At 38.2% G+C, this 22,824-nt stretch overlaps 3 protein-coding genes and 1 long non-coding RNA gene across 6 annotated transcripts; 1 reads left to right on the top strand and 3 right to left on the bottom strand.

Annotated features, from left to right (window-relative positions):
• The first annotated feature begins 757 nt into the window (after positions 1-757).
• LOC103715237 lies at positions 758-8,503 on the top strand. Its single transcript, XM_008802806.4, has 3 exons — positions 758-905; positions 4,656-5,962; positions 7,895-8,503. The coding sequence occupies exons 1-2, from the start codon at positions 758-760 to the stop codon at positions 5,936-5,938; spliced, it is 1,431 nt and encodes a 476-aa protein (XP_008801028.3). The 3' UTR covers positions 5,939-5,962; positions 7,895-8,503.
• A 57-nt stretch (positions 8,504-8,560) lies between these two features.
• LOC103715238 (transcription termination factor MTERF2, chloroplastic-like) lies at positions 8,561-12,830 on the bottom strand. Of its 3 annotated transcripts, XR_003387198.2 has the most exons (3): positions 11,556-12,830; positions 9,043-9,122; positions 8,561-8,799 (listed from the first exon to the last, which is right to left on the bottom strand). XR_003387198.2 is itself a non-coding variant. In XM_008802807.4 (2 exons), exon 1 carries the CDS (start codon positions 12,745-12,747, stop codon positions 11,593-11,595), a length of 1,155 nt encoding a protein of 384 aa, XP_008801029.2. In that variant the 5' UTR covers positions 12,748-12,830; the 3' UTR covers positions 8,561-8,799; positions 11,556-11,592. The 3 variants fall into 3 exon arrangements, 2 of the variants coding, with proteins under 2 accessions (XP_008801029.2, XP_038973142.1); XM_008802807.4 differs by lacking the exon at positions 9,043-9,122; XM_039117214.1 differs by lacking the exon at positions 8,561-8,799 and having other exon boundaries at positions 8,813-9,122.
• Positions 12,831-13,496: 666 nt separating this feature from the next.
• On the bottom strand, positions 13,497-14,629 carry LOC103715239. Its single transcript, XR_005507497.1, has 3 exons — positions 14,028-14,629; positions 13,802-13,936; positions 13,497-13,717 (listed from the first exon to the last, which is right to left on the bottom strand). It is a non-coding gene; the product is annotated as an uncharacterized LOC103715239 (long non-coding RNA).
• A 6,251-nt stretch (positions 14,630-20,880) lies between these two features.
• Positions 20,881-21,486, bottom strand: LOC120105098. The gene has a single exon (XM_039117194.1). It carries the CDS (start codon positions 21,484-21,486, stop codon positions 20,881-20,883), a length of 606 nt encoding a protein of 201 aa, XP_038973122.1.
• Positions 21,487-22,824: the final 1,338 nt, after the last annotated feature.

The raw sequence follows: 22,824 nt of genomic DNA, 5'->3' as shown, positions 1-22,824 counted from the left end.
CTCTTAGAGTTGATTAATTCTTTCAGGGGAGGTTGTTGGAACATCTGGGCAGTCCATCGGCAGCCATGGAGGTGTGGCGCTTCATCGGCGATTGGGATCTAGAGACCCTGGGCGTCTTCCTCCTTCGCCGAAGCCAAACACTAACCACATAACAAGCGTGCCTCCACCACCACAGTTAAGCTGATTAGAGTTAAACGACTAGACCATGTATACGTTGTTGCAGAAGTTATGGGGTTAACAGTTTGAAGGAAGTGGTTATGCATTGGGGAAGATAGAGTTTGCTGTTGAAGTGTGCATGGATGCAGCATAAAATTCTCATGTTTCGTAGCAAGTAGAAAAGGATGGATGAAATTGTTGTGCCTGATATATAATTTGTAATTCTGTAATTTATTTTGGAAATGCATTGCATGATTAGAGATGTTTTCGCGGAATTCATGTGATAGAATGTAAAAGATGTCACGCCCCGAACTTTTCTTTTCTTTTCTTTTCTTTTTGCAGTTTTCCGATTGATGTTGGTGGGCATTGCTGACTTCAATCTGGGATGGGCCCAATTAGGCCGATTCTCACAAAAAATGGGTGAGTTTTGCTGACTTTTTTGTTGTTATACGTGTGCACTGGAATTACCAACCTGTATATATTGATATGTTGAGTTCTGCTGGCAAATTGGTTTGTATCTGTTTCCTTCCATTTGCTGATATATTGGTTTGCTGTAGTACCGCATCATTGCTTTCTTCGCAAGCTTCATTGACCGTTTGAGATGGAGCTTGGATCGCCTGAAGCTCTCTCAAATGAGTTGCATCACTGTATTAATGTTCTTGCTAAGCTATACAGAGTTTATAACAAGAAAACAAGGGTAGTTCAATGGAAATCAGTGTCACTTTGCTGGAAACTAAGATTTTCTATTGGTCAGAGGTGTTGGAGCTTGATGTAAGTAAGCTGCAGGTTCTATAATTAGTTAGTAGCATGAATGGAAAAAAAAAATGGTTTTGATTTCTCCTGCTTCTTTGAGTCAGTTCTAGCTTCTTTTATTAAACATTTTACTCCGTAATCAATGGAATGGCGCCTAGAGTTCCAAAAGCTCTAAGAAAGTTAATTTCTTTCATCTTTCAGGTCATATTCTTGACCAACAAACTGCAGTTGCATCTCCCAGTTCAAGAATGTGTTTCTTATTAGAAGAGAAGTTTCAATTGATTATTTGCATGGATATATTTACATGAAATTTAGAATATGTAACTTGGATTTTTTTTTTTCTGAACGTCCAAAAGCTAGTGAATACCTAAATCTAGGGTAAATCCTAAGCATATTTTTTGCCTTCAATTTCATCTGTTCATACTTCAAAAATTTCTTTGCATAAATAAAATTGATAAATAATTGCATAAAATAAGATTTATAAATAATTTCAAAATTCAATAACAAGACAAATTGCAAAAAAAATGATTTGAAAGGAAGTGATGCTTGGAAGCAATAGAAGCAAGAAAGGCTTACGAAAAATTCAAAAGAGAGAAAACAGTTTAAAATAGAGAAAGAAAACTTAGTGAGAATTGAAAGGTTAGTAGACCATGACCTGGAGCTTTTTTATACCTGGAGAGGTTCATAAAAGATTCAACGACCCTCTCAATAAAGACTTTAATGGCTTGCTTTAGCACTAGCGTCTCATGATGGTCGGACAGCGTGGGTGCAAAAATTTATAAGAGAGAGAAAATTTAATGAAATTAAAAGGCTTGTGGGGGGCTTTCTTTTCAAAGCCCAACTGAGTTTGGGACTATCGGACATCAGTAAATACAGATGTGTTCGCCTTTAAATATCCAATATGGCAGAAATTTGCAACTGGCTATAAAAAAAAACTCTATGGGCATGTTTGGTTTACGGGAAAAAAAAAAAAAGTATGGTCAATGAAAAAGTAATAAGTTGCTTTTTGTTTGATTGAAGTTTTCAAAAAAAAGAGACGGAAAAGTTGTATTTCCATGGGAAATATAATTTCCACATTTCATGAAAAAGTCTTTTCCATGAGAAACATGAAAAAGTTACTTTTTCATGAGCCGGAAATTACTCTATTTTTATTTTTTTCTAAAAAGACCTTTCAGCATTAAAGAAGCATTAAGACCTAATTTTTATTAAGGGTGTAATATAAATTATACATAACTTTTTCAGTAAAGTGGATGGTCAACCAAATATAAGTACTAAAATCTGTCACTTTCTCATGGTCAACAAAACATGCCAAAAGTACTTTCCCAGATATCCTTTTCGTAAGAATCTGCTTCCCAGAAATTATATTTCTAGAAGGAAAAATGCTTCCGGCGAACCAAACGAGCCCTATGGGAATGCTTTTGGTAAACCTTATAAGCTAACTATTTGATTAACCAACACTAAAAATTTGTCCAGTGTCATGAGTGGTCTCATTGGCTAGGATTCATGGCTCCAGTCTGGCTTCGTCTCCGCAGTCTGCATTTTCTCAGATTCTGAAGTTTGCTATGTACCATGCTATGACTGCCCTGATCATAATCTCATGTCTAGGCTGCCTTTGCTCTGTTATTTTTTCCTCGTAGTTTTTAAAGTAACCTTATAAAACTTAGAAACAGAAATCCTTGAGCATGAACTTAGTTGTCGATCATATCTTCTGTTGGTTTGGTACATTTCTTTGCATCTAAATGGTAGCATTCACACCACCTTAGCATGTACAGTTCTAGTGTCTTCAGAATATTTCTTCACTAATGTGAAGCACCTCTTATCGTCTTGGCCTGGGTTTTTTCAGGCTGCCTATGCATCTATTTGCTTCTTCCGTGTTTGTGATCTCGCTCCAATAATTTGACAAGATACTCTGCATCTCCAAGCTCCTTTTTTTAAATTATTCATTAATTAATTCTGATGCTTGGTTTCATTCTACAATTAGGCTTGGTTGCCTGCTGCTTGTACATGATCTTCAATGATGGTGGCAGCTTAGATTAACAGGACACAGATCATTTGCATATTGTTTGCATGCTTAGGATTTTTATAGTTAATGCCACCACTCTTGTTGTGACTATTATAGCAACATTTTGTGCAGACACAGAGAGAGAGAGAGAGAGAGAGAGAGAGAGAGTTCATATTGACCGGTTCAGTCTCAAAGTAGTTGCTGGAAATCCTCTTAAAGAACACCATTCACCTTGTCGCAGTTTGAGGGTTGGGGAAGTCCCAAACTCCAGGATGTTGCAGCTAAAAAGCCTTTGAACTGCATGGCTGAATGTGTTTATGATGGCCATTTCATGACTTCTAGAGATTGAGGAAGAAAACAGGATTGATTAATAGTTAGATAGGTTTTATATATCATATCTGTAGTAAGAAGGAAGTAGGGTATTATTACGGTCTCCAGAGAATTTTTCCTCAGCATTTTTAACTGGGATGGGGGCTGCAATTATTCTCTATTGTAATCAATTCATACTCTTAAATTTTTCAGGGTACTTGCATACTAGTGATGCTCTTGTTCATCAATTTCAGTTTGTTATCTTTCTACTTTTGGTTATAGGCTCACAGCTTCTTAAAGATTCCAGCACAAGGGCCTATGAAAATTTACAGTTCTTGTTCTTTCATGCTTGTATTAATCAAAATTCATGAAAAAATTGCCGTACCCTCTCTCTCTCTCTCTCTCTGCAAAAAGTTTTTATGTATAAAGTTCATATTTAACTGTTCTCATGAAATTCTCATATAAGACTAGGAAAACAAATTGTTGCTTCTATTTCTGATCCTCTCCAGAGTAGTTAACATTCAAATCTAGGCTCAGTCCTAAGCATAATCTGTTATTTTCTGTTCATCTTGTCAAGCTTCGCAATTTTCAGTTGACAGTTTGAACATCATACTTCTTAATGTTGATACCTTGTCTCTGCCTCAACTCATTATTCCACATACTTGTGGTCAATGCTGTGACTACAGTTTGGTGCTTGCATAGTTCCCAGTAGCATTAAATCCCTTGGCTCGTGGTTGCCTGAATCCCTGGCTGCTTTTAAATTAGATAATCCAGGATCAAGAGAAGCCTGAAAGTAAATTCTTCAATTCTCATATCTCTGCTTCTTCTCTAGCTTTTAGATATTTCCATGAAATATTTGAACTTAATCAATATATCATGTGAACAATTATGAATCATGTCCTTTGCTGGAACCATCATGAACTTAATCAATTTTTATATTCCTAAGTCATTTAAATTTCAGACTCCTTTGGTTCACAGAAAGATAAAAAGAGAAAGTATAGTTAAGAAAAAAATAGGAAAGTTGAAAAAAATAAAAAAATAGAAAAATAGTTTTTTCATAGAAACAAAATTGTTACATTTCATAAAAAAAATTATATGAGATATATAAAAATCTAATTTTCCTCTGCTAAGAATTAGAGTAATTTTTTTTAAAAATATTTTTAAACTTTTAGATAGAATAAAATAAAATTTTTTAATTAAAAATATAGCTGATTTTTACCTGATTTTTAGGAATAGTAAATGCTCAACAAAATATAAGTTATTATGAAATATATTATTTTTGTATAATTGACTAAATATATAAAATTATTTTTTTAGATATTATATATCCAATTAGTATGTTTTAAAAAAATATATTATCAAACGAGCCATTCATGTCCCATCACTACATCTACCAAAAAGATTTTTAAAAAAAATCTCTGGATCGTGTTGGTAGAGACCCGTGGAAAACTAGAAACAAGAGGGGATTATCCTACAAAGCCCTGCCGAGACCTCACGAGCTCACTCTCTCCCTCTCCAACTCTCCAAGCATGTTGGCGTTCAAGCCCCCCTCCTCTTTTACCCCCTCCCTTTCCCCAAGACCACTCCTTCTCCGTCCCTGCTTCCCTCCTTCCATCTCCGCCGCCTCTCCATAGCCGCCGCCGCCGCTGCCGCCGCCCTCTTGGGGGAGGACCCACCTCCCAAGCCCCATTTCATGGTGGAGTACCTCGTCAACTCTTGCGGCTTCCCCATAGACAAAGCCATGAAAGCCTCCAAACACCTCTCCACGCTCAGATCCACCCTGAATCCCGTCACCGTCCTCCGCTTCCTCAAACGCCATGGCTTCGACGACGTCCACATCCGCCGCCTCATATCCTCTTACCCTCCCCTGCTCTGCGCCAGCGTCGACAACTCCCTCGAACCCAACTTCCAGGCTCTCAAAGCCATCGGCTTCTCCGATGCCACCCTCGCCCAGCTCGTCGTTGCAAGCCCTCACTCACTTATCCTACGTTCTGCTGCGCCAGGATCCAGTTCTGGAGAGATTTCTTCGGCGGCAACGACAAGTCCCTCCTCCGAGCCTTAAAAAAGAACAAGGGTCTCATCACCCATGACATCGATAGGAACATAGCTCCAAAGATCGATCTTTTGCAGCGGCAAGGGCTGTCGACAGAGGAGATTGGTTTCCTTGTGCAGAAGGCTAGCCGGTTGATCACCCTGAGCATCGAAACGATTGCAGAATTGGTGGAGCGCACCGAGGATCTCGGGTTCCGGCAAGACTCGGGGATGTTTCTGCATGGATTGGTCGCCCTGACCTACGTCGGCAGAGGGTTGCTGGAGAAGAAAATGGAGCTGCTGAAGAGCTATGGGTGGTCGGAAAGGGACTTTCTTTCTGCGGTCCGGAGTGCTCCCTATATGGTTATAAACTCCAAGGATAATCTCCGCGCAAAAATGGATTTTTTGGTTGGGGAAGCGGGGTGCAGCCCGGCCTACATTGCCTCCCACCCAGTGATCATGATGTATAGCTTGGAGAAAAGGTTGATGCCAAGGTACCATGTTTTGCGAGTTCTGGGCTTGAAGGGTTTGAGGGGCAAAAGGCAGGACCTTTTGTCTGCCATGACAATATCTGACCAGAAGTTTGTTGAGAGATATATACTCCTTCACAAGGAGGCAATCCCTGAGCTTCAGGAAGCGTTCGTTGCCGCTTGTGCTGGCAGAGTCCCCATTTCGGTTCCAGATTAGATGAGCTAACTTGATGAATCTGAGGTATGTCATGTTAAAAAAATGTTCTACCAATTATTCTTTCATTGATCGTCGACTGTACTATGCCTAGGATTGCATCAGATAAGTGTGATAGAAATTAATTTTACTTAGTAGATTGCACTGATGGTCATGAGTCTGAAGATTATGTTCTTAGACAATGTGATGTCGACCATTAGTCTTTTAACTAATGCAGTGGGTAACCTCTTCATCCACAATATTTGTCCATGGCTACGTGCTCGAGAGCTGTTCATGAAATGCAAGCTTTCCATCAGAACAGTCTTCGGACATTCATGAATTTTTAATGTTATTACTAAACTGTGAAAAGATTGTTGAGAATATTGTATCCAGTAATTTATATGGTGTAGTTCAACTTTTATGTGTTGTTTCATTATAAATTTTTTGAATGGATGACTCTGTGGAGGTTCTCATGTCTGTCCACATGAAGATAGCCTGCACATCTCTTTGCAATAATGTTAGAACTCCAGAAGGCTATAGTAGAAGAAACTAATAATTTAAGAGGTCCTTGAGACGAAATACTTTTTGACTTTTCAAGAAAAATCTTTGTCCATGGGACCTTGTCCTTAAAGTGCCTTCAGTTATTTATCTTGGTAATGCCCTAAAGTACCTCATTAATCAGGTTTTCCCTTAGGGCATAATTACCATCTTCAAAAGCAAATCCAACATCTAAGAACAACTTATGAGTCTGTCTGCAAATTTCTGTAAAAGAATTTTTTTTCCCTTGCATTTTGCTTTCTTTGAGCTTAAAGCTACCTAACAAAATGTGCATTGTCTTGGGAACTTTGAATTTTTCCAATTTTTATTTTAGTATGATTTAATCCCTCTTCTTCACAAGCTTGTGTCCAGTCCTTTATCTGTACTTGCTTTTTTGCTGGATTCTCATGTAGCAAGCTAAACACTTGATCTAGATTCTTCTCTCAACATATTTGAACTTGACCTTCTATCCTGTCTAGATAACTTTAAATCATGTCTTATCTGATAATATTCTATTGTAGTTGTTATTATCAAACCTCTCTAGTCATGAGCATGATAGTAAAACCAACCAAACCTTGTTCTGTCAAGATGAAGTCAGCAAACACTACCCTAAATCTAGAATGCTCCAGAATTAATATTCAGCAAAACCTTACAATTAGATAAGATTGAGTTTGATAACCCTACTTGTGATTACATGTCTACAGTTGTCGCATTGTGATTGTGACAAATTTGGTGAGTTCCAATTGTAGAGGATAAGTATAATTGACTGGTTCAGCTGCATAAATTTTCTGTTTCATGAATCAGGAACTTTTCCAGAATGATACTGCTGAAGCAAATCAATTAGTTATGTTGATTTCGTGCTGTAGTTACTTTATACTTTATAGCAGTTAATCTCTTGGACACTCTCATAGACTCATTAGGTTGATTGAGATTTATGAAGATTTTTAGGTTTATCATTATTTGATTGTTATAATTGATGGGGTTTGTCCATATAGGGGTTCAGACCTTTGTTTTATGCATTATGTATGTGCTCAAATACATCATAAGACCTGCTGAGAAATTTATAACTTTTAGCTCATCGTGATGCTGGAGGCTTGGAAGTAGGAAACCTATTGGCAGCAATGACTCTAATTAGGTCCCTTGGCATTCTCCATGTGAGGATGAAGATTATTTGCTGGAAAGTTCATCCTATTTAGTTGCCCCTGTTTGTGCTTCAGCTTTGACAATTAAGAAGGGACTGGCTCCTAAGAGATGTGATGCTAAGAAGAGTATCCTTAGAAACTATGAGTTGTATCAAATTGCATGACCATTTCTTTGTTTACTTTATATTGATTGCATGAATTTCATGGTAATTCTAGTTAAGTGAATGTGGAACTTGTAAATTTTCTGATTAAGTGGCTGGTTACTTCGCAACAAGTTCTTATTCTTAACTGTGTTTGACAGGATTTACAGATCTTAGACTGAAAGAAAAACAGCTCGTGGCCACTGCTTATCTCCAAAATTCATGGATCTACATTCTACTGGATCAAGCCAAATCTTAAGCCTGTCATTGGTGTAAGCTGCATTTGCACTTTTTCAAACCTTCAGAGGTTTGCAGTGTTAGTGCAGTCCCTGTGACAAGTATTTTTTGGGCAGCCTTTTACAGATTGCCTGAAATTATGAAAGTGGACAATCCTCTCTTTGTAACATGTTCTGCCAAGGTGATGGCACCATTTCTTCCCTTCTTGTGCTATATGATGTTAGGAGGCAGTATAACATCAAGCCAGCAGCTAAAGTGGAGTATCAAGGAGACAATGTCTTGGCAGGCTTAAAGTTTGAGGAAAGATCTAGCGTGTTGTGACTTCAAGAAAAGTAACAGGACTGCGATCATTTAGCTGGAAATATGAGCATGGATCTCATATGATGGGGAATCTGTGTACCTTATTCAATTTCTTATCTTCTATGTCTGTCCCATGAGTTGCAAAACTGGTGACAAATTGAATAATTCATATGTTGCAACTTGGTATTTGCTTTGAAACTTTTATTGTTAATGCAGTGTAGAAAGTGAAGATGGCACTTGATCCCTAAGACTTTCTCCTTTTATGTTGAAAGCAATTCAATAGTTTGGAATATAATTGACAGAAAAGACTACAGGCAATGAGGTACATAATTGGTGTACACCTTTCCAGATACTCATAACTCTCCAAACCTTGTTGAAGGTGATCTTGGGTCATTTGATCCAACTTCCAAGGACTCTACGAGCTTGACAAGCTGACACCTTCATATAAGTCTTCTTGATCAAATTGTTGGCTTCTGTATAACAGTATCTCACACGAATTATGCCTGGAAAGATGTAATAGAGCTGAAACCTAAAAGAAAACAAGGCATATGACATCTGTTGGTCTCCAGAGGTGGATCATGCTACTTTAAATAAAAAAAAAAAATCTTTCCAGCTTTTTATTGATTGCTTATTAAAGTTGACAGACCTAAGAGAAATTATGGTGCATGCCACTAATCGCCGTAGTGCATTAGCATCGGTTCAGTAATTAGCCCACAGCAATACACCTATGTACAATGTATATTGTGAGGGGAGTATAGCATCAAACCACTACCTAAAGTGGAGGTATTCTTCTCAAGTCCATGTCTTCCCATACCCAAGGTTTGAGGCTGAGCTATGACTAGTATGCTTCAACTACAAGTATGGAGTAATAGATTTGTAATCAGGCGAAAAAATGCTTTTGACTGCAAACATGTACATGCATCTCATATGGTTGGGCAATCCCTGAGCTCTATTTAGAGTTAGCAACTTCGCAGTAGCTTTTTTAAGCACTTGCAGTGAAGGTGCAGAGAGAGAAATTTGAAGAATTGGATATTCTTTCCACAATATATAGTGAGCTCCATCAACCTACTGATTACAATAATAAGATTTCGTATATAACTTTACAAAGCATGCTTCCACTTTACAAAGAAGTTTAGCCAACAAATGTATCTCAGAAAAACTCTTCCAATCTACAAAGCTACCATAGCCAGCCTTAAGACATGGCAAAAGAAATCTAAGGAGGAAATATCAAAAGAGATGGTGGGGTGTCAAACTTATTTTAACATATGAGTAAAATATCTCATTAGATCCCTTTTATCTCTTTAGTTCCTCTGAAAAGATAAAGAAGCTAAATCTATCAAGAAGACCAGTCTAGGTGTGGGAGAAAATATTCTAAACACATGACATTTACATCTATCTTGTTTTTATTGACATCAAGGATGCACTCTGGGTTATTTCTATAGGATGACTAGTTATTATGTGAGCATATTAGAAACTTTAGAGACACTTTAGTGTGAGTAACTTCTCAAAGTTGATTCTATGATTTCAGTGACATAAAATTCATTTGCTTTTGGGACAAAATCTGATAGACAAATCCAAGGGCCTTTAGTACAACATTTTGTGAAACTGTTTTCACGTGTGCTTATGTCTATATAATTCAAAGATTGAAGGAAGAATCAAGGAAGAGTTCCTAACTATTTAGTTAAATATGGGGATTCAACAATATAAAGTGTGTCAGTAAACTAGCAACTACTTATTGCACCTGAACTATTGTTTAGTTGTATGTGTGTAGGAACATGACTAAATATTATGATTTTACGCCTGAAGAACGAAAGATAGTAAACAAGAAGATGGAAGAATGCAAGGAAAAGAGGAATGTGAGAGAAGAAGAGGGAAAGAGAGGGACATGAGAAGGAGATGATTGGATATTACATGGCCCTGTGTGGTTTTACAAAATAACAATCCACTGCTCTCAAGTAGGATAAAACCATGGATCTTCGATATAAAAGACTGATGCTCTACAATTGAGCTATGAGGACTAATTCTACTTAAAAAGACTGCTATGACAATTATTCGTTCTAATAGTTAAAAAGCACCAACCATTTTATAAATTTCCTGGTCCAATGCCTAATTAATACTACCCTCTATGTTTTTCATACACATCTGTTGGATGAGATTTTGAAATTTATAAAAATGGTCCAATAACAACATATTAAAAATTAAATGGTTTTGGTGGCTATCCCTTTTAAATATAACCTGTTTCTCTTTCTGATTCAGCATCTCGTTACATGCATAGGACTTTCTCCTTGGTGAAAAACATAAAGGAGAATATTCAGTATCCTAACATGGGATGAACTGCAGAGAGTCAGCTTGCAAACATGACACTCCACAATAGAGCTATAAAGCTGATGCCTTATGAATTTTTATAAAATTCTGATGCTAAATATTTTATACAACTCATCTTGCAAATAGTCTAAACTTTCTTATAAACTTGAATGACAAAACTATTCTTTCTATTTGAAACATTTTATTTTAAATTTCATGAATAAAGTTATAGAGTAAATAAAAAGTTTCAGTATAATGCTCACATAGATCAAACAGCCACCCAAATTGTTTTGCTTCTCGAGAAGAAAAATGGAAAACCACCTCCCATCATAATAGATCCAAGCATGTTCAAAATAAACATGAATTCTGGCTTGCTGGATAACATTCTACTAATCGCTCTTCCCACATTAGATTATGGTATGATATGGTGGATCCTTCATCCTGATCCCCTAAACTAATAAAATAAGTAAAAATGTACCGTTAACCGATATTACATAGTGAACAAAGCAAATGCAAAATATCTGTACAGATCTAAAGCATTCTCAGGTCTATAGCTAGCAGATAGATTATTCTCCTTGCATGCTCACCATTAATTATATGCTATTTGTGATTGTAAGGGAAAAAAAAACAGATAAAGATAATGCCTGTTAAAAAAACTTTACTGATATTCCCAACAAGTGCATGGAAACATTTAACAGACAGATGCAAGAAACACTTTAAATGATGCAATAATCTGTAAAAGCATACATAAAAATAGCAAAAAAGATCAAAAGTACTTGGAGCAAAATTTGCTGATCAAATTGTTGCCTGTACGGGCAAAGTTAGCATCAAATATCTGAACTTCAAGGGACAATTATATCATTTCTCACCTTCATACTTGTAAATTGTGACCAGAGATTTAGTCCAATTACTCAGTGAAGCTAATGGAAAAGGAAAAACTTGTCAAGCATCTACTTTGCTAAACCTAAGGAAAGAACGAACCGCACAAATTCTTCTTCAGTCCTCCATTGAGCTTGCATCAAATTGGAGCTTTCCCAGCACAAGCAACAACATAAGCTTCATGGAGCCCTGGAACATTCTCCCTGTATGGGAGCACAAACTTCTCAATGAATGACTTCTCACTAAATAAGATGGCAGTCAACAGGTCGCGCGTTCCCCCAGGCAACCCCTCATGCTTCAGAGTCCGCAAGACGAGATGCCGCGGTATCAGCCTCCTCTCCAAGCTGTATGATAGAAGTACCGGTCGGCGCACTATATATCCAAGCTCGCATCCAACTTCTTTCATGAAGAAATCCATTTTGTCACGTACATTCTTCTCGGATAGCCTCAGCAAAACCGGGTTCTTCGGCATTGCAGACAAGAACTCAGCTTCCGACCATCCAAGGCTCTTAAACAATTTGAGCTTAGCATCGACAGTGCTTTGACTGATGTTAAAGACAGTCTGGAGGAGATGCGGGAACGAACCTGAGCTGCGGGGGACTCCCAATTCATCAGCCCGTTTCACGGCCGCCTGGATCAAACTCGGCTTCCGAGCAACGAATCGCGTGGACAGCATCATCTTGGCAATCCGGTGATCGGGAATGCAGCACTCCCTGAGAAGGGATATGTTGGGAATTATTCTCTTGCTAAGGCTGGAACTAAGGAGATAGGCATCTCTTCCGATGGCCTTGAATAACTCCTCGTTGGAGCTAAAGAAGTCTCTCCAAAATTCGATCTTGGGCCTTGGATTTCGAACCCGGAGGACATTGGGATTGGCTGAGATCAGCTGGCCGAGCTCGGCTTCGGAAAAGCCCATCTCTCGCAAAGATCTGATCTTTGGCCTCAGGGTCTTCTCCACGTTGGCACAGAGCAACCTGGGGCACTTAGAGATGGAGATTCTGATGTGAGAATCACTCAAACCTAGCTGTTGTAAGAATTGGATCACAGAGGTTGGCTGGGCTGGGGATTTGAAGTGGGCGAGGTGCTTCGAAGCTTCAATCGCCTTGCTCGATGAGAGACCACAGGAGTTGAGGAGGAATTCTACGATGAAAGGGGGTGTAGGAGATGGGGTTTGAGTTGTGGGAGCGGAGAAGCGAAGGATACTGATGAGGAGGTGATGGGAGAAGGGGGCGAGGGTGGTGATCCGGGGAGCGGAATAGGGGAGAAGGTAAAAGAGCCTCCTTTGGAGCAGCATCTTGGTGTGTTATCAATAGAAGTTTTTGCGAAGAGAGAAGGCGCCTTCCACCTTGTCGGCTTCCCCTTTGTTGCCCTCTCTCTCTCTCTGAAATGCACCTTCCTCCGTTTATTGCCCTCTCTAATCTCTCACAGACACGGAAGGCACCTTCCTTGCTCTCTCTCTCTCTCTCTCTCTCTCTCTCTCTCTCTCTCTCTTCCTTGCTCTCTCTCTCCTCTGTTTGTTGCCCCTTCGATCTCTCACACACACGGACGGCACCTTCCGCTCTCTCTCTCTCTCTTCCCCACCCCCTAAAGCGTTTTCTTTGGTAAAGCGCTTGGCGAGGGTTTCCGATGCTTGGCCGGGGTAAGATCGACTTTGCCTCTTTGTTTGTCTTTCTATTTGTTTATTTCTTTATTTAAATTAAAATCAAGTTAACAATGATGAGAACCCATGTCAATGCTATTCGGGCTTTATTTAGATTTTTTTTAAGTACAACGGAGCCCAATAAAATCAAAAAAAAAAAAACTGACAAGTAAATTACCTACTTCACTTAAAAAATTTCAAATTTTTTTCCGCAGTTACGTCCTCTATTTCTTTTGGGACGCGGACGCGGCCTCTGCCTCCTCCGCGAACAACAGAGGTCTCTCTTCCCTTCCTCTTCTGATTGCTCTCTTTAGGCCTTTGTCTTCTTCATCTTCGGCTGGATTTGTTTTAGTACAGACTTGATATCGGTTCCGAACAAGCCGAACTGGTCCAGTAGGCCACCGATACGTCTACATATGCTAGTTCAGCATACTTTGGTATGTTACATATGTGTGTGTACATACACGCACACTGAGGTCCAGATGGAGCAGGTTTGCCTCTTCCCTCCTCGTGTTAAAAGGAGGGGAAAAAGGGGTAGACTTTTAAATTCAACCACATTTACTGGATAATAGGTGAAAGAACTCCAGTTTAGTCGGTTCTACACTCTTTAAATTGTTTTTTTTTCCTGAAAAGAGGAAAGCCAACAATTCAAAAGAGGAAAGGTCAACAAAAGTCAATTGACTGTTTCATTCTGAGCATGCGAACTTACAAATGTCCGCAGAAATGGTGCTCCCCTCTTCCCGTGCATTATTTTTCTCGAGCATGTTGTGTGTATCTTTGCCCAAAGGCGTGATCCAGGAGGAAGGTTCACTAAAGTGAAGGCTACACTTGTATTTACTAGTATCTGTACCCAAAAAATGATAATACGTTTATGCAAAGAAAATATCAGCACTGCCATAACCAAAACCAAACAATGGACATTTAGAAGATATTACACTTATTAGGCTGCAACTATCCTGTTGAGAGAACTCCATCAACAGTTCAACACCATCAAGATCTTGGAACCCCTAAGGAAAGTTTATCAATAACAAACAAGAAGGAAGCTCAATTTTCAATCCCGTAGATTAGGCCAACCTGAGCAGGGAGCACTAGAACTTATAAACATCAAAGCTTTATTTTGGCTCATCATGCAAAGTTGATCTCAATAAATAATTATAAAATTTCTTACATTGGAGAAAAGAACAAAGAAGTCACTAGGAGTCTTCCATAACAAATCCTGAGATTCCCATTTGCTAAAACTTCTGTAACCCTTGTTACCTTTGCGCCATCGGAGAAATGGACTCATGGCTCTAGCACAATTAAAAGCCAAGTTAGCTGCCTTTTCCATTACCTCATATTTTCTGAACTAAAACTTTCAAAACCAAGGGATTTGGTGATTGTTGATGGACTCTGCAAGACAACACAGGAATTGATCTACCTTGAAGGATATCAACTCTCACAGAACAGTTTCTCATCAGGATAATCTTCAAAGTTCAAAGAATGATGTCCCTGAGGAGCCAAACCCCTTCTTAAATCACTTAAGCTTATACAGAAGATGAGTTAAATAGCATAAACTACCCAATTGATACAAAAAATCTTCGCATAATCCTCACAATGAAGATGTCAATGGACCTAATTGTGGTTGTTGCTGTCAGCAATTTTTTTTATTATCCAATTCTGAAGACTTTAGACACAAAATGAATCAAGGATTTTAAGTTCCTCAATAAATATTTTGATGCAATTGAGCACATCGCTAATGAGTGAAAGAGAGGATCAAGAGGTCCCACATTGACAAACACCAACAAATATCCATATCATTTAATGCTGACCTAGAAATATAGATAATTGCCCCCCAATGTTGATTTAGAAAACTCCAAGGTCATGAAGTCAATTGCTATCGAGCATAAAATACTTTGGCATGTAACCCAATACAACCACAATCAACTCTTTTGATCATATTCTTTTAGCTTAGCTTCTCCCTAGAATTATATTTCGTTTTAAAAATCAAATTAAACTAGAATTGATCAGGTTAACCAAAATCTCAATGGCAAAATGTGCAAAACTAATAAGTGAAGCTGACAATTAGAAGTAGGGTACATCAAACTCATTCCCATTTTTTTGTCAGCAACTAAACTGATTGTCAGATTCTGTTGAATCTTAATTCTAAGGAATTCTTTGTTTAGAGTAGCCTTAACATCATCTTTTGATGGAACAAGGTTTGGTTGGTCTTATTACCATGGTCACGATGAAAGTTTGACATAACACTCATAATAGTACCACATGAATACCAAGTTCGATGGGAGAGTTGAGAGAATCTTGTCCAAGTGTTGGCTTCCTATGAGAGGATTGAACCTAAAGCAGCAAGATAAAGCCATCCTCAAGCTAATCCATTTGGCTGCCAGTAGGAGCTTAAATTGTACAAAAATGAAATAACACCTTGATAAATTTAAGAGTAAAGCATGACTCAGAATGCAAGAGAAGCCTACTAAACCAAGAACAAGAAGATGATAATGCTTCATGTCTAGTGAAGAAACATTCTTCTGAGAATATTGAAAACTACAAATAAGAAAGGCAGTGTCAATACTACCATTCAGATGATAAACAGACATCTTCCCAACAGAAGATATGATCAAGCATCACATTCATGTACAAGTGGTGTTGACCTAAATTACCTAAATTTTAACAGGAAAAGGCCTAATGTGAAAGTACTCTTGTCAAGAGTTTATGATCAGGCATGACAGGTTTGATGAGGTGAATACAAAACTTCACAACCTAGAAAGATACAAAGATAAAACTGGAGTCTCATAAGTTATCGATGCAGATTAATTGTTGTCTTTCTTTTTGGAGTAACTAGCATGTGAATAACTACGGAATTCACATCCTCAATAAATTGCTTGCTTTTAGGTGATCGATGACTTAAGTTCTGAACTCATTCCATAATGTCAATGCAACTAACCCAAAGAAGTCAAGATTGCACAGAACAAAGAAAATTTGTCAAAATAAAAAGAACAACCAATCCACCGAAAACTTCAAGCTTGAAATTTCTCAATTTTATAACAATAATATGGGAAAGTAGCATTGGAGATTTTAGCAAGTTTTAAAGCACTGTCTTCTCAAGCGTTGGGCCAATCTGATAACACCATATATTTTGTATTGGTGTAGATATTGAAATACACAGATATAATTAAAGGGTTATAGGTGTATATCTCATTTCATTAGATGCACAAGCTTAGGCCTACAGCTCTTTGGAACAGGTTAAAGAGACAAACAGAAAATGTAAATCTCAAGATTTACTAGATTATTTTCCTAATTCTCATCGCCATTTATAAACACATAGTACAGTAGAGATAGTCAAATGGATGAAAGCAAGACAAACCGTTCATTAGGATTACATACATGTATAGATAAATCCTCAATAATATCTTTAAAGATTTAAACCTGCTATCTTATAGTAAGATAATATGATACTAAAAGGATGGCCTAGTGCACAAGGCTTCCACCATTGTGGAGTCCAAGAAAGATTAGATGTACACAGCCTTACCCCCACATGCAGAGAGATTATTTCCATATTTCAAACTCGTGACCTCCAGATCACAATGGAGCAACCTTACTGTTGCACCAAGGCTCACCCTCTAAGATAATATGATCTATTTTTTTCAAAAAAAAAGAGCAACATATTAGATATGGTCTAATTGTAGTTTATTGTATTTTGTGTGATAGCAAAGAGTAAGATCCAAGGGATTTACCTTCCAATTTTCCCCAATACTCATTCTTATAAATGCTAACCTACTAGAGGATTCGATTTACAGTATCATTAAGGAAAATAAGTTAAACATGCTCAAAAACTATCCTTGATGACACAAAGCTATGGCCAACTCAGTGTGTCTCATTTTAAACACTACTCTTGAATAAAGTTATCTAGGGCATGCATAAGAACTAGAAAGTGAATCTCTATAGTATTTGTGTTCCAAAACATACTAATTCTGTGCTATATAGAAACTCACCTATGTGAGCACCTGAGCTAGATTCTTCTGACATTCTGGTTATATATTCATTATATATCCGATTATTAGTCACTTGACTTAAACATGAAACCAAAAATAAAGGTTTTCCCTCATTATAGTGAAATTATAAGATATTTTGAATAATGCCATCTTTCAGTTCTGTAATAAAATCTGATTAGATCCTATAAGAAAAAAGAGCAATACTAAAACAATATAAAATTTGAAGATTTTAATTGCTAGTTTGCACTTCTCTAATAAAATTCTTCTGACAGTTAACAAAATCAGAAATAAAATCATAAAGCTTTCACAAAAGTTCATTGGTAAGAGTATAACAGAGGAAAGGGCAGATTATATAAAGTAGACCGCTAGATTAAGTGACCGGTAATTTTTTCAAAGTAGAACATGAAAGCAGCAACAAGCATATGAATCATTGAAGAAATTTTCTGATGTCAAGATAAAACTTATACTGAACCCTTAGACTGGTGTGGATCGTCCAGCTATTGAGCTGGCTCCCATAGATCACATATCATGTGTTGAGAAACAAGTTTGCTTTCGACCTGCATACTAGACCAAGAAGCTATTAATGATGATCCTGCCATTCCATTGATCACAACTTTGTAATGTGTAGCTGACTACCATTTCATTGAGAGGACTTGTGTGTGTGTGTATAAGGGGGGGTGGTATTGGTTTTTTTTTTATTTCCTCATCCAGTAGAAGGCCAAGGCCATTATGGAGATCTTAGCCTCTTCCACTAATCTGAACGAGGTGGCATACATTGCCCATCTGTCATGAACTTTCCACTCCATGCCTGCAAATTCCAATCCTTAATTCAGAGACAAAATCTAGAATACACTAAAATAGAGTCTAGATTAAGTTTTCATCTGTTACTGGGTTATAGAACACGGAGTCGACCAAAGATACGAGAACCTTCACCTTGATGGAATTGTCCTTGAACCTGTTAGATTTTGGTTAAATAATGATTAAAAGTTTTCATACTTAAAACATATATAGGTTAAGAAGGGAGTATGGCGTGGATGGTTGGTGTGTTGGTTTGAGGTGGATGAGGTTGTTGGTTCGACTCTCTCTTCCTTTCTTTTTATATTCTCATATGGAGGATTTATTTACGTGAAGGAGAGGCAGCTTGGTTATATTGCTCGGTTCTCTGTGCCTGTGCTCGTCCGACCCGAGGTTCTTTGCGCCCGAGCATGCGCCTGTGCTTGTCCGACTCGAGGTTCTTTGCGCATGTGCCTGTGCTCGCTCGGCCCTGCTCATCCGAGGTTCCTTGCGCCTGTGCGACCCGAGGTTTTTTGCGCCTGTGCTCGTCCGACCCACCTCGTGCGCGTACTCGACCGAAGCGCGAAGAGCCGAGGTCGTATCTCGCCCGTGCTCGTCCAAGAGGAGCCGAGGTTGAGGTCGGACCACAGGTGCAATGAGCCCAGAGGAGCCGAGGTCAGACCATAGGTACGATGAGCCAAGAGGTGCGTGGGCCGTGCCTCGCACCCAAGGCGCGAAGAGCCACGTCGCTTCCCCGCTTGCACCTCTTCGCGACCGACCTCGCATCCGCTGGTCCTACTCATAGTGTTTTTTCAAACTTTCTTACCAGTTTTGACCGTTGGATCGGTTTTGGATCGCATCTGTCCCGAAGAAGCCTATAAATAGACCTTTTCGGATTAGACAGAGAACACAATCGAAAGCAGAGAACTTCTATTCTCCCTTTCTGCTATTTTTCTTTCAATCAACGGGCTTGCTGCATACTGATTCTGGGTTCGAAGGCTTCTTTGATCCGTGCAAATAATTGAGACAGAAGGAACAATGCGAGAGGCTGTTGTATCTTAGGAGTAGAACGCCATCCAAGCCTAGTGCACTGTAAGGCGGCGAAATCTACTTCAAGAAAAGTGACCAACATACCACGCCTCAGTATCTCGGGTTCCATTTTTCCACTTTCTCTATTTATTTTCTCTAAGCCTATTTCTGCCTATTATTTGTTGAAGTAGAATATTTTAGATTTTACTAATTCTGGGACAGTTTATTCCCAACAAAACCATCAGTTGATAGTTATACCCTGTAATCCACCACCAAACCAAGAAAAATGATTGTGGGCTATTGTGCAGACATGAAATTGGGGAAAATGTATCTAATGAGTCCAAGCAAATCTCAAGGGAAATGTCTAAATGAGATTTGGATGATGTAAAATATACACTTGCTACAGGACAGAAAATTAAGCATCCACATATTTATAATATTGTCTTCCATTGGAACATCCATTATCCACTAGTGGTATCATCAGATAACATTTTCTTGCAAGTATCCATAAAAACTGCAATTTTCTATCACATGGACATGAAGGGAAACACAAATTGAAACTTAAAATCTTAAGAAGATGGAGAGAGAAAAAAAAATAGGGCCACATGAATAGCTATGGTTCGGCATTTACTTGCAATGCTAGAACATAACAGCAACTTATGCTCACAGATTTTAGACAAATTCAACTATTGCATGCAAAGTTCGCTATCTCGATAACGGACTCTGTATTGGTGCCACACTAACACTATATTAGTTCGGTACAATACGAAATTTTTTCAGCATATTGAGTGTCGGTCTGCTACCCATTTCAGATAACGGTACCAAATCGGTATGGTACATCTTATACCGCCCGATTCAGAACGATACAAATTTTTTGATTCAAAAGTACTAGATTATTTTTTTAATATAGTGACAAGATTTTTCTGATTTTATTTTATTCTTGATAGTCAACCAACTACATCATTCTGCCCTCCAAATAGAAGAGCACTGTTGTTGTCAAAGTTAGGGTATTGCGGCATGATAAAGGAATGAATTTCCTTTAAGATCCACATATAGCCATATACCAAGAAGTTACTATACATCTATCATATTGCACCACAGTTTTGTAATTGTGAATGATCAAATATGCTAAAAACCCCATCAAAATGGCTTATCATCTGTTTTGGGAAGGATTTTATGTGTATGGGATTACTGGATGCTTTGACAAACCCATCTACTGAGATAGCCATGATAGAATAATCAGATCGGTGAGGCGGTCTCACCGTCTCAGGTAGTGTCATTTTTTTTTCGGTTACAGAAATGATTGGGTTTAAATCAACTTCTTGATGTCCCTCTAAAGTTGCCGTAGGAGAATGTCCATCGCTACCACAAGTTATGATTTCTTTGACGAATCAGAGAAGGAGCTATATATCAACCTACTACCCACGGCCTTGTTGCACTGCAATAATGAATGCTGCTGGATTTTCATCAAAATTGATGGTTTGGAGTAACTGATGGATGACTTACAGAAGGAAGCTGTAAAAAATTAACCATTTTTAGGACGTTATCATTATAGGAAATGCCACATCTTGGACATCCATCCATTGGAGAACTCAATATGAGTTGTGAGGAAAGAAAACTAACCTCCTTGATTTGCTACGAAACTATGAAATTAATGAACGAAGATAGCATAAACTAAAAGAGATAGAAAATGTTTTCCACGAACACTGCTAATAAATCCTATTTCTATTTTAGTATAGATTTCTAACACCCTCGAACAGCAAACAATCACAATTATCTACAGAATATTCTCATGGAATCTTGTTACTACTACTGAACATGATACTGCTTAGCTTGATCAATTGAAACCTTGCAACTTATCTGTTGAAGCCTAACACCATCCTAGCTCCATTGCTAATATCCAACAAAGTAGGTAAAAATGAAACTAAAGTGTAGGAACTGATAAAATCATTTGAGAAAAAGAATGCGGTAGTTTCATCTCCAACTGTCCTTAAAACCTGCATCAATTTATAACATTCCCAGCACAAGCAGCAACATAAGCTTCATGGATCCCTGGAATCTTTTCCTTATGAGGAAGAACATACTTATTTAAGAACTTAACCTCAGGCACCATAACAGTAGCGAAAAAGTCTTGATCTCCCTCAGGCACATTATTCTTTAACAGGATCCTCAGTACATGATACCTGGGAATCAACCTCCGTTCCAAACTGTACGTGAGGAGCGCCGGTCGATGGGCGACGTATGAGATCTTGCAACCAACTTCCTTCATCAAGAAATCCATCTTTTTATATACCATCTTGTCTGAAAGATGCAAGAGCTTCGGAGTCTTGCTGATTGCGGAGGAAGCCTCGGCTTCAGACCATCCAAGGCTCTTGTAAAGCCTAAACTTGGCATCGACTGTGGCTTTGCTGTGGCAGACGACTGCAACGAATGCCTGCCAGAACATGCGTGAGGAATGCGGCACCTCCAAGTTTTCAGCGCGTTCTATGTAGGCCTTCACTGAATCCACACTCAGACCAACGAATCTAGTAGAAGTCATCAAGATCTTCCCAATCCGGCTGTCGGGAATGCCGCAATCTCGTAGGAGAGCATACCTCTTTAGCCCCATTAGTTTTTCTTTATACATATTTAGCCTGAATAACCATGCCATTCTAGGTATGACCCTGCATACAATTCTTTTATTATTATTATTTTTCTCATTTTTCTACTTTTTCTTACGTGAATAGGTTCAGTGCCTTAACCTTTATCAGTCCCATTTTATCACAAAAATGAAATGGAACAACTAGAGTGCACCATGTCCCGCCAAGATTTTAAAATATTGGATCTAGTCTTTTTAGCATGTACCTATATGTTGGATGCCCTGTGGGACTCTCTCTAGTAGCCTGGCTAAAGAAGAAGATAACTGTAATCTATTGATCTCAGAGGAGATATAGCCATTTGCTTCAAAGTCGGCACAGACGTCCTGCAGCTTTTTTGTCGAAATATGTCTAACTATAGGGCCAAAGGCTGTAATTAAATAGTTGTTTGGTAGCATCTCCCAAGGATAGTCTCCTACACCATTGTTTCTCATATCAGCAAGGCCTTCCTATCAGAAAAATATCAAGAAGAATTGTTTCATTCTATTAAACTCAATAATTGAATGTTGGAGCTGACTATTCCATCACAGATAAACCTAGATTCACTCTCAAAAGGCACCAGCACATGAAAGAATTTGCAGTCTTTAGAGGTAGCTACTTCATCCCATGAGTTACAGTGTTCTATATATATTTTATTGTCTCCTTCAGCTTGTTGACGACCCAGCATAACAAGTGATAATAAGCTGTCATCGTAGCGTCATCCAATATTTACCTCAAGAATAATAACTATAATAAAATTAACAAAAACAGCGCTAGTAAAAATAAAGAATTATATTATCCATCAGAGTTTTAAGATAAGTATGTATGAACAATATTTTAGAATCGAGAGCAGAAAGATTCGCCGTACTGATACCAGACTCCGTACTAGTACCATACTAGTATAGTATCGATACAGTACGGTACAAATTTTTTTGACATACTGAAGTTCAATATACTACCGATGCCGGTATCGAACTGGTATGGTATGATATGGTATATTCGGTTCGATTCATTACGGTCTAGTATACTATGGAGAGTAATAAAGTCCAAATTGTTTAAGAAAAAAAAACTTTAGACCACGAAAAAACATAGAAGGTGAAAATCTCAGAAATAAATGCAGATTATTTATATGGTTAGATAAAAGTATAATTTATCTATAATTTCTTAAAAAAATTATAATTTACTTTATTAATTAATACAGTTTATTTTTGACCCCTTCGCCGTTGCCGTTACCAAATTAGCCCTCGTGGCTTGGCTCGATTTCAGCTGATGATTTCTTCGAAGAAAAGTTGAAAGAATGGCATACAGATAATTCCGAAGATATTTGAGGG

The sequence above is a fragment of the Phoenix dactylifera genome, unplaced genomic scaffold (genome assembly GCF_009389715.1).
Source record: "Phoenix dactylifera cultivar Barhee BC4 unplaced genomic scaffold, palm_55x_up_171113_PBpolish2nd_filt_p 000190F, whole genome shotgun sequence".
NCBI lineage: Eukaryota > Viridiplantae > Streptophyta > Magnoliopsida > Arecales > Arecaceae > Phoenix > Phoenix dactylifera.
The sequence above is the reverse complement of the archived record's forward strand: the minus strand, read 5'-3'. Positions and strand labels throughout refer to the sequence as shown.

Coding starts and splice junctions, on each gene's coding strand:
- LOC103715238 (XM_008802807.4), bottom strand. CDS start 12,747: ATGCTGCTCCAAAGGAGGCTCTTTTACCTTCTCCCCTATTCCGCTCCC.
- LOC120105098 (XM_039117194.1), bottom strand. CDS start 21,486: ATGGGGCTAAAGAGGTATGCTCTCCTACGAGATTGCGGCATTCCCGAC.
- LOC103715237 (XM_008802806.4), top strand. CDS start 758: ATGGAGCTTGGATCGCCTGAAGCTCTCTCAAATGAGTTGCATCACTGT. Junction 906..4,655: donor GAAACTAAGATTTTCTATTG/GTCAGAGGTGTT, acceptor TCGTGTTGGTAG/AGACCCGTGGAAAACTAGAA.